This window comes from Dreissena polymorpha, chromosome 6 (assembly GCF_020536995.1).
Source record: "Dreissena polymorpha isolate Duluth1 chromosome 6, UMN_Dpol_1.0, whole genome shotgun sequence".
Taxonomy (NCBI): domain Eukaryota; kingdom Metazoa; phylum Mollusca; class Bivalvia; order Myida; family Dreissenidae; genus Dreissena; species Dreissena polymorpha.
The window spans coordinates 1,560,757-1,572,219 of NC_068360.1; the positions used below are offsets into that span (position 1 = coordinate 1,560,757).

Here is an 11,463-nt window from a genome sequence, read left to right on the forward strand (position 1 = left end):
TGGTATGTTTTGGTATCAAATTGAATGTATTGTAAGCAATAAGAAAAAAGCCATTTTTGTGCTCTACTTTTTCTGTTGATGGTTCCCGGCCTTGAAAGTAGATCATACTTTTGAGCCCAAAATGGCCTATTCGATAGCTGTCAAAACCGATGTGCCTATTCTAAGGTTAATATTTTGAGTTTCATCACATAGAATTTAATGACATGAATTATTTTCAAAAGATTATGCATTTATCTTTCCAATGATAAAAGATGATATAGTGACTATACGCTTGATCATGGTAAAAATTTATATTGAACTTCAATTATTTCATATGTAATATAAAAGGTAATTAATTGCGCATGCGTTACCTTCACACTCTGGCTCAGCAGACGATTTATTGCTTAAACCTATCTTACGGAGATAGTCGATGTATCACGATTGATACATTCAATATGGGATCCCACGGTGACGCGAGATTGTGAGACATTTTTGGTTTTTCCATAGACATATTTATGTGTCAACGAATTCACCCATTATTTTTTGCAGTGGAGATAACTTATCCTCTTATAATGATTGTTGATAATCTGTAATCTTTATTTTTGGGAACCCGTACTTTGATCCCGGATCACTCCTTTATCGAGATTATATTAATATTCGTGATGAAATGATTACGAATGTAAGACAAAGAGGTAAGGCACTTGTTTATTTTATCGCAGTTCTAAAATTTTATTCAAAAGTTATTTGAGAACCGTGCTGTTTTCAATTAGGTTTTATTCAGTATCGAAACTAGTTTTAACTAGTCTCGAAACCGTTGACCTAATACTTTCAAATATTTAAACTAACTAGCACTTATTTAAATATTTATTTAAACAATATTTTCACAATATCCCATATTCTACAGACTAACATATAATTTATCTACTTTATATGCACCTTATATATAAAAGTGTACGGGTGATCGAAACGTTTGAGTGTTTATTTCGAAGTTTATGAGGTCCATCCGCGCCGGAGGCTGAATCATGCGTGTCCCAGCACTCATACCTAATTAACGTGTTAGAATCACGAATGTTGGTGCGAATTTTGAATTATAGATGCCATTTCCATCTATTTAGTTGTAAGTAAAACATTTTTCAATTTTGGTTTGGTCTTTGGTTGTGGGGACAGTCTGAGTACCCGGGGAAAACTCTACAAGACCACCTTAAATATCCGGTATTGTGACCACCAACCAAACTCACATTCTCCCGGGCACGGTCATTTAACCCGGCTTGCTGAGGTGAGAAGCGCGTGTACGAACCAATGCACTTACCGAACATTCCGTGTGGTCGAAATGGTTTTTTAAAGTTGCTGTATAGGTCCCTGTTGTTATTGAGAATAGAAAACTGACTTCCTCTATTTTACATTTGACTGTCATTCTCGTAAGATACAAATGACACGAGTTATGATTTTCGATTCAAATAAAGTATAAAATATTTTGCCAATATGTGATGTTTATGCGAAACAAGTGCGTGTAACTATACTTTTTTGTAATGGTGTAGGGATACTTTGGGTACGACTTACAATCCATTGACGTTGACACTTTTTGTTTATGGATTCGTTCTACGACTTACAATGAGAACATAACGTTATATAATATCAATATCTATTTTTTCCGATTTATAATATGGACATACGTATACTATAGCTTCATCCACTTCGTGTGTTATGGATGTATTCACGCATCATGCCATTTTGTTTTCGATAATAGTAAGCAGTATGTAAACCTTCAAATTTATATTCTTTTGACTATATATATTGCTGGTGCTTTTACCGGAATCTCTATAATGGGTTACAAGGATGTCTAGACGTGCCTTTTCGTGAGGGGTTGGGGAAGGTGAACAAATCGGCCGAGGGCGGAGCGTAATAGTTTACTGGAATCCTAGCAATCAAAGGACAGTCATTCTTATTTCTTTCAGTCATTTGGTCGTTCTTTCTTTCTTTCAAAGAAGAATGTTTCTTGATGTTCATAATAAATGTTGTTTGATATAACGCGGTCTTATTTAAAAAACATGTTGGTTACGTAATCTTTTAACAACGCGGAAGGAAAAATCAATGCGCTGTGAAAATGAATAAACAGTTAATGTATAAGAAATAGTCTAATGCACAAATGCCGTGCGTGCATTAAAGTTAAATGTACTCGCGAAAATATCGTACAGTAAATAAGCCCGTCGTATCGGTCGCCGAAAGGCGATGGGTGCAGAAGATTAAAAGCCATTACTTTTAAATATTTTATTTTACGGGAGCGCCGACCATTAATTTCACCAATATATTTACGAATAAAAGCCACGTGGTACATGTAATCTTATTTTACCCTCCGACCTGGCATTTGTTCAAAGGTTAAAATTTGTGCACATAAATGAAACGCAATTGCAGAAATTATAAGTGCCTACAATAAGCACATGTATAACCAATTAGTCTCTAATAATAGCCAATGTTCTTAAAATATACTTACATATAGATCATGAATTGCGCACAAGTAACCGCATGTGCATATTACCAATAAGTCGATATCACACGATGTAGGACAATGAGAAATATATCCATTTTCAGTGAATATTGCAATAAGCAATTACAATAACGAATTATATTGTTTTAAAATTATGAACTAATGAAAGATCTTGTCAAACAACATTTGGCGTCTCTTTTTAGTTCAAAATCACGAGTTTGCGTTTTAAAATAAATTACACGAATATATTGTATCTCAGAAAAAGTATTTCTGGTTCCCATAACTTAAAATATTACTGTTTAAGTGTTACAACATTGTGCAAACTTTAATTATGTGGAAAACCCCGTGGCAAAGTCTATCAGCATTTGAAAATTGTGCCGTTTCGTTACAAAAGCGTCGCGTCAACGGTCCTAATCGAAACCATTTGTAAAATAACAACCTCTCTGTATTTAAAGGTCATAAGAAGATTTATCTTTTCAATAAAAGAGTAAACGCTATTTCTGTTTATAAAATAAGAAAGGCTTCTATGGAGTTTAAATTAACGGGTATATGTATTGAGAACACATTTTACTCTTTATACATACTTTGAAATTAAAATTTCAAGATCAATATTAAAATAATGTGAAACGGGTCAGAATTTAGTTGTTGAACAAAAAACTCATTATTGAAAACGAAAATTGTGTTTACATTTCTGAGCACGCGGTCAAGGTAAGTTTGAAAATATCCGAATGAAACAAAAGATCACCGGGTACGCTTAAGTATACTTCAAAGTACCCGTGTTACGGGAAATATACTAAAAAGTACCCCGGAGTATGTCCGGGTGCCCACAAGCGTATTTAACGTACCGGGGTTTATGGTTATATACTTCAGAGAAACCCGGGGTACTTTTAAGTGGTACCTGAGTCGACAATGACCAATTGAGCCTCCCACGATTGTTCATTATCGATTGAGGTACCAATGTACTTTTAAGTATACTACAAAGTACTCAGGGTACGGAAACTATACTAACATGTTCCCCGGAGTATGGTCGGATGCCTTCAAGTATTTTTCCGTACCAGAGGTACATAGTTATTTATTTAAAAGTACCCAGAGTACATTTTTAGTAGGAACTGAACCGATAACGACAAACTGAGCTAAATTTACGATATGATAATTGTCACATGGATATCTGTGTAGGGATAGTGTCTTAAGTGGTTTAACCTAGACAATTGACATCTAATTCTCAGTTTAGCGTGTCGCAATTAAGATAGCAGTGCAACCCAAGTTGTGTTAACTTCAAATGGTCATTTTTTAATTGCTGAATCCATAAATTAAATCCACGATTATCTAATCAGATTTAAGTCTCTCAGATATTATGCAATTTGTTTTACACCGAGTCCGATGCACGCGCACGCATCTCGCCAACTTGCTTCATGAAAAGCATTAAGTACAGGTTTGGGAAAACAGGTCAATTGAAGATTCGTTTTCCGATAATTACCACACCATCCATAACACACCGGCCGGCTGCATCGCGAGGATACGGGCGCAATTCTGCCGTTTATTCACTTCAATCTTCCAAGAATCCCTTCTCTACTTGGCGAATTAGCTTTATAACTGATGGGAAAGCCTTGCGGACCATTGCCAATCTAACGACAGGAACAACAACATTTAAGGCAGTGGACGCAATACTCTGGCTTTGCCATTAACTGTATATTCTTTAATCTGTCATAGACTCACAAGCGTGTTATGACGTGTCAAAAACGTGCTTTTCAGTTATTCGAGTTCTATATATTAATCCTAGTGGTTACCTGTTACATGTACCTGCCTAATCCACCGTGTTAAGGACAATATTGCTTTGGTTTCAGCCTAAATTAAATGCAATTGCGTACACACAGATCAAGTCAGTCACGTGCCTGAAAAAAAAAACACATCTTAAATAGATTTAGCCCGCATATATGTTACGTCAACGCATTTTAATGGAAATTTGCAATTAATGATTCGAAGCCATGGTTGTTAGCATCATCAATCGTCAAAATTCCCTTCGTTGTCACCTGGTAGATGCAGACGATTAGTCTGGTGAACTTGGAAACTTATAGCGACACCCGGGGCACGTTTTCTTCTCCCATGAGCATACATGAGTGTAAAACCTGCATCAAAGTATGTTCTTTCGAATATTAAGCAGCCGTCTGTTTTCAATCTCAGAAATTGACCTATGATTGAGGACTTCAGCAGTGTATTGTGATCTGTGGCAACAAGAAGGTATGTGCAGCCCAGTACGTATGAACATGTCTGATAAAGAGCAAACACAATAGCTAAGACCTCATCGTCAATGGGTGGGTACTCGATTTCAACTGGAGGTGTGAATCAGCTATCACAAAGTCCCATATTCCAGTTTTTTGTTTCAGCCTGGTAATGGCAAAGGCAAATGCACCCTGGTCAAGTATCCTTTATCAGGCTATTGCTCCAGTGATGTTATTGGTCACTGGTAAATACCGTATGCCATCACAAAACTTGGCATTTGATTTTCTCTCATTTGGAATAAACGTTAGACTCACCAAGTTGTGGTCATTTTTAGACCGAATCGCTCGAGCATACCGATGCGAACATCCCTGCCATATCCAAAAGACGATTACAAGATCTGGTTTGTTGAAAGCCACAGGTGTGGTATGTGGTAGCAATATGGAGTTCAACGGAGTTGCAAGCTGTATCACTATAATAGTCAAGGAGCATTGTCGTTAAATCCTCTACATGTTCATTTTGTCCGTCTTCTTCATTCTCGTTTTGTCCGCTCAATCCTCTGAGTAGGCAGATTGGTATTTGAGGAGGTTCGTTTTGGCGCATTTTATAGAAACAGGTTTCTGTAACAGGATCTTTTACATACCTTTATTGTCTGGCGGATAATTCCCCATTTCCTAACATAAATAACTATAGAGTGCATTGATTATAGTTGAAACATCGTGTGTGGTTGACGAAGGAATGCAATATCATTTTGCTTTTTCTTTGAAAATAAGCAATAGTTTTGACTATTCTAGGTTAAACGCAACATCATCGCAAATTAAATTGTCGTTTTACTATTGTGTATACTAAAGTGTTCCAACTGTATCATAAATAATTGTGTATAATTTAAAATATTATTGACAGGTTACAAGGGAGACCGTTTTAGTCATGGTTTGGCGGAATAAACACCACACACATCACTTTGGACAACAGGACTATTGGTTTGGTGCGTTGCCGATGATCAGGGTATTGCTATGGATCGCAATCCCACCAGTGCACATATACAGAAGATACCAAGTCGTGCAATACTGGATGAGGGGGTTTTACCCAATTCTCGTGAACAGAGTGCACACAAATCAAACACGCGCCTCGAAAGGACTTGATGCTCGCAGTTATAAACACTATGTTAACAATGGATATTGGCTACCAAGATGTACCAAAAACTTCGAACGCAACGTTAAGTGTCGAAAGAAACCAGAACATATCTATCTTCCGCCGCCATTACAAACGTTGAATGTAAAGGGCCCTAACGTTCTTTGTCATAGTACTAATTCAAATGAATTGTTTAAGGACAGTGCATGTGTAAACAGATCCATATCGAACTTGCATAACGAAAATCACAACCAGCATGTGTCTACTTCGATAGTGAAGTTTGTGCATAAAGAAACGGAAAGTGTCTTTAAACCAAATAACTCACACGTTGATCATAGATCACGAGGACCAAACCTCAGACGATAAGACGCATAAATATGTTCAAAGACGTCGTGAATGCTCATCTTTGTCAAATGACAGATACTTAGAAGACGAAGAATGTGTCGAACCGAATCCTACTGCATACACTGCAAATGATCTCAATTATGTTCATTCATCAACGGAAACAGTTGAACTACTCAAACAGGATAAAGAAAGCTCAGAAACCAAATGTACTGATAAAAGAACTCATCCCGGACTATACTATGATTCAACTTTGTCCATGCAGCAAAAAGAAGGGACTGTTGTTATGAAATTGATGACTGAACTTATGGGTACGCCCTTGTCAAATACAGTCACGACGCAGCATCTGCAAAGTTTTGAAAACACAGACGACTTTGTAGGATTACACACATCAAATTGTTATTCACGACCAACAATTGACGTAGGTGATAAACATAATTTACGTCAAAAGAAAAAGTCAATTACAAACACCACTTATCACGAAGTTGTAATACCGACAATATCAACTGAATTAGTTTGTGGCTATCATACGCGTAAAAAGAAAAAGGCAACTACAGATATCACCTGTGAAGTAGTTCCAATACCCGATCAAAAAGCGGACCGGAAGCAATTTGTATACCATGGTGCTACAGACCATGTCTTGCAACCGCGTGACTTATATTGGTGTGTTATGCCAGTAACACAGGAGGTCTTTGTTCAAGAACTAAGACGTATTGTTGAGAAAACCGTTCAAGGAGAGCCGGTTCCCGCACAAGAAAGCATGCGATTCGAACTGCTTAGAAGTTGCACGTACAGGACGTTTCCAAAAGATGGTAAACCCGACGTCAGAAAGTTAGCGGAGGCTGGCTTTTATTACGCATCAAACAATGATGAAGTGATTTGCTACTGCTGTTATAAACGTATAAGCAACTGGAACGCTGACGACGATCCCTTGGCTGTTCATCGGAGAATTTCGCCAACATGTCGCTTTTTTACAGATGCAGCGACCGTCAATGTGACAAAAGAAGTAACAGCACACGTCGAGTCAGAAATAATGGCAAAAATCCAAGGCGGGCGTCGAAGAAATACACCACGAAGTGCACCACTTCCAACAAAAAAAGAATCACAAAGTCCGGGGAATGTTGCAGATTCAGGTGTCTCTCTTTGTCAACGACCGCCAGCACAAGCACATGGGCAGTTTGTATTAGCCCAAAGCGGCGACACGTCCTTACCCATTTATCAGCCAACGGACAGAACGCGGGAATTGGCTAAATATCAGTCAATGATGCCACAAACAACGCGGATGAAAATTTCTCAAACAGGCCACAATTTCAGACTGGCGCTCCTGTGCCTCAGGACAACTTTAGGATTCCTCTTATCGACACTAAAGCTGTGCAACCATCTGAGGACGAACCTGAACAAGGTAAAGTATTTCGTATGAACCTCAATTTTATGTTTAGTCCGCAACATATTCTACCAAAAGACGAGCAAGTCCAACGAAAACATGCATTCTCGCAAGTCAAAAGGATGAATTCAGACTTACCTGTAGTTTGATATTGCGAAAATTGTTAAACTAACATTATGGAATCAATTCACGTTTGAGAAAATATTCTGTATAACATTAGATTAATTTGCTAGTATGCAATATTAAAGTAGATTTCAAAAGTAGAATAATCCGTCTGGAAAAGTGTATTAAAACTTTCGATAATTTGATGTAGTTTATTACGACAATCATTATACCCTGAAAATGAAACTTCAGTAACGGGATATTAAACAAACACGCGGTAATAATAAAATAATTACTTTCAGGAGTAGACATTTACCAGTTTTCCCGTGATTCACGCAATGGTGATGTACATACACTGGTGACCTCGGCTGCAACCACTGCGGAATCATCACGTGCTCCAGGTGATATGTTGTCCCGTGTTTGTTAAATATTCCATTCGAATATAATTAATATTTGGATGATTACCTACTTGTAACTACCAAACGAGCCCATAAATAAATGTATCATTAGTAATGCTACTAATACTTTATATGTCCATTGATCTGTTTTCGTTTCGTGTTTCGCGTAAGGAAATTTATTTCAAATATTTAATTGTGTACGCGTGTAATAACAGGTAGATTTTCACTACATATATTTCATTGTTTTTATTATTGTGATATGAGAAACATCATATAACAATCAACAACAATGCACCAGAAGTATTTAAAATCGTACATAGATCTATTAAGCTGTTAACATCTTTTTATCCTTTATTTGTAGTGCTACAATCACAGACAGTGGAGTCATTGATGCTTTCTGATGCCTATAGCATTGTTCGAAGCATGGGTTATGATGTACACATTGTCAGACAAGCATTATCCAACTTGCTGGAAAAGGGTAAGGTGCTTTGAAGGTTTTAAGGATGATTTCTAATTAATGAATTAAGTTTTGATTCTTATCCAAACGACACAGCGGGGCATGACGAATGTTTTGTTTGATATTGTCAAAGCTAAATAGACGGTCGTCTTCTACATGCTTTTCCAACTAAAATTTTATGCTGCAGCTTATCGAAAAGCGGTCTTTATAATAAGTTTAAGTTTAAAGCGGCGAAGTTTAAGATTGACCTGTACATACCATATTATTTTGGAAATATACGTGCATCATGTTTGAAAATCATTAAACCAACTTTTGAAGTACGCATAAGGATGGCTATGGTTTGTGGATTTTTATACACCCAATCACATGATGCTGACATTGGTAAGTAAATTGTAAACTTTGAACTTGTTAACGGTATTCAGATTAAATATGAAAAAAAGCACTTAAGGACAAGAACGATGATATCACATAAAGGCTAGCTGTGGTTGTAGTACGAACTAAGACATTAACGGTCGTGAACAGTTTTTGGAAATTGTAGCTATTTGAAAATTCTAAACCGAGTGTCTTTTTAAACCTGACATATATGGACATAATGAGTTCATGCTCGTTTTATGTATTGTAGGTGAAACACAGCCGGGTGCCCAGGTCATACTGAATGAAATCTTCCAAATCGAAGATCGAACTTGAAATACTAAATCGTCAAATCGTGTATATATTCTTTTTTTTTTATATCTTTTTGTTTGCCATTCATATTTGGGGTGTGTGAAGTGAGTTTTGTTTTTGAAATATATTTACCCTGTTTCGTATTTTATTTCGTAATGTAAATGTGTTTTACAATAATTTTGCTTAATTATGTATTTTACAAATACAAACTAATATAATATTGCAAATAATATAGGTATAGGACATACAAAAAACATTGACAACTAAACCCCTGTTAAAAATTATCCAAGTTATGAACTCTTGAAATAATAAAGAAAAAAACAATACATTTGTCGAAAATGATAATTAGTAAATTACATTTAATGCACCTAGTTGCAAAATGTGTAACTAAAATCATACCCCATGCATCAAGGTTTAAGAGACTGTAGTGTTGTCACGATGTTCTGCAATCATAATCGGAATTGTGTCTAAAATATTGCTTAATATGTTTTATGGAATAGGAATAATCAAGAATACTACTCAGTTCAGCCTACATTTATTTGAACGATTAATCAATAAAACGGTGTCATATGTGCCGATGTATACGTATTTTGAATGTGTCCATGTCTAATCATGTTCAACGCAATGGAACTTGCAATTTGGAATCTTATTAATCAATTGGTATTGCGATAAAGAAATTAAAGAATAGTAAATAAAGCTGTTTTATATTGTGTTGCTTAGATTTATGTATGTTAATGGACATTTTTAATGAGATTTAATCAAACTACATAATTATAATTAGTCATAGCTAATATCAGTTTTGATTGAGATAGCATTCTACTAAAATGACTTAGTTTCGAGTGATGTTCTTAAGCAGTGTCACAACGAAAACAAATATATTCTTTTTTTACTTTAAGCCATGAAAATTGACTTTATTTCATTTTTTTCAATCTCAATGAAGAATATAAGAATACATCTCACTGATAGTTGTTCCTCATTCTATATTTTGCCTATTATAATAAAATACAATTTTTCATTATGTTTGTTGACATTTCTGTTTTCATACTTGAAGTCGTAATAATATTCCTTGTCATATTGACTAATACCTAGACTTGTTACTTACTGAAGCATCTAAAACAAATAGCTAGAGATGCAACAGGTTTACTTACTGAGCCATCGGTTTCATTTCTCATGTAAAGGCTAACCTTAAGCTTTTATTTAATAAATTATATGCATTTTTAATGGAATAAATTATAAAAATGTCATTCTTCGACATACTGCCAATTATCGCTATTGCCTTCTTCGAGCAACATGTCAAGTGCAGAGATGAAGTTATGTTAATTTGTGGAATCGTTTTGTTTTACTCGCAGTAACAATTTAATATGTGATATGTGGGACTATAAGTGGTAATTGATACCTTTATATAACTTGCAATACAAATCAGAACAGAAGAGAACAATACAATATGACACCGAAGTATGCATTATACAATAATATTTAGACCTTGGTCTGTTTATTTTATATTTATGTAACTAATCTTCGACACCAATTGCTCGCCAAACGTGAATGAAGCGATTCAACTTATTGTATTACAAAACAACACTTCGCGTCGCCCTGAAATAGAAAGAAACAACAAGATTCTTACAGTACATTACAATCATTAGACAATTTAAATGGAAATAACACATTAACATAATTGAAACAAACATGTCTGTGAGAGATAAGATGCGGACTTTAGCGGCCCTATAAAATATACACATGATAATAAACGCAATTTTATTATTTATTTCAGATCCATATGCTTTTACACAGGATGATTACATACAGAGTCTAACATCAATTGGAAAATGCATTAAATTAAATGTGTTATTAATGACACATTTTGTCACGAACATGATAGCCACTTATATAACCAACATGAACGATACTAAATTACTTTCGTTTTTAACGGGAGTTCATGTACGTTCAAAAAGACGTGTTTGAAACAATATTTAAACTTTCAAAGGTTTTTCAGTTAACTGGTTTATTTACCCGTTAAAGAAATAGATTGATCGGGTAATGTTTTTGTAACCTGTTGCATCACTACCAATAACTAAAGCCATGGGTGGTTCAGTCATAGTTTTTGAAAGAATATCTATTCTGTCGTCTTGAAAATATCTATAAAAAATAAAAGATTATTCGAAGCATTTTATAATAATATTTGGAATGGTGTTTCATCGTCATTAGGTGCTTTGTGACACATTCAGTATTCTAATGTGTATTCGGTATCGGTGTATTTGGTAAGTCCGTATCGATGTTTTCGGTTGATTGAAATCAATCATCACAC

At 35.5% G+C, this 11,463-nt stretch overlaps 1 protein-coding gene across 3 annotated transcripts; it reads left to right on the plus strand.

Moving 5' to 3' along the window:
* Nucleotides 1-496: 496 nt before the first annotated feature.
* LOC127836300 (uncharacterized) lies at nucleotides 497-10,176 on the plus strand. Of its 3 annotated transcripts, XM_052362811.1 has the most exons (6): nucleotides 497-671; nucleotides 5,019-5,107; nucleotides 5,585-7,556; nucleotides 7,943-8,041; nucleotides 8,400-8,516; nucleotides 9,118-10,176. In XM_052362811.1, exons 3-4 carry the CDS (start codon nucleotides 6,414-6,416, stop codon nucleotides 7,946-7,948), a joined length of 1,149 nt encoding a protein of 382 aa, XP_052218771.1. In that variant the 5' UTR covers nucleotides 497-671; nucleotides 5,019-5,107; nucleotides 5,585-6,413; the 3' UTR covers nucleotides 7,949-8,041; nucleotides 8,400-8,516; nucleotides 9,118-10,176. The 3 variants fall into 3 exon arrangements, with proteins under 3 accessions (XP_052218771.1, XP_052218770.1, XP_052218772.1); XM_052362810.1 differs by lacking the exon at nucleotides 5,019-5,107; XM_052362812.1 differs by lacking the exons at nucleotides 497-671; nucleotides 5,019-5,107 and adding an exon at nucleotides 967-1,096.
* The last annotated feature ends 1,287 nt before the right edge of the window (nucleotides 10,177-11,463 follow it).

Coding starts and splice junctions, on each gene's coding strand:
- LOC127836300 (XM_052362811.1), top strand. CDS start 6,414: ATGCAGCAAAAAGAAGGGACTGTTGTTATGAAATTGATGACTGAACTT.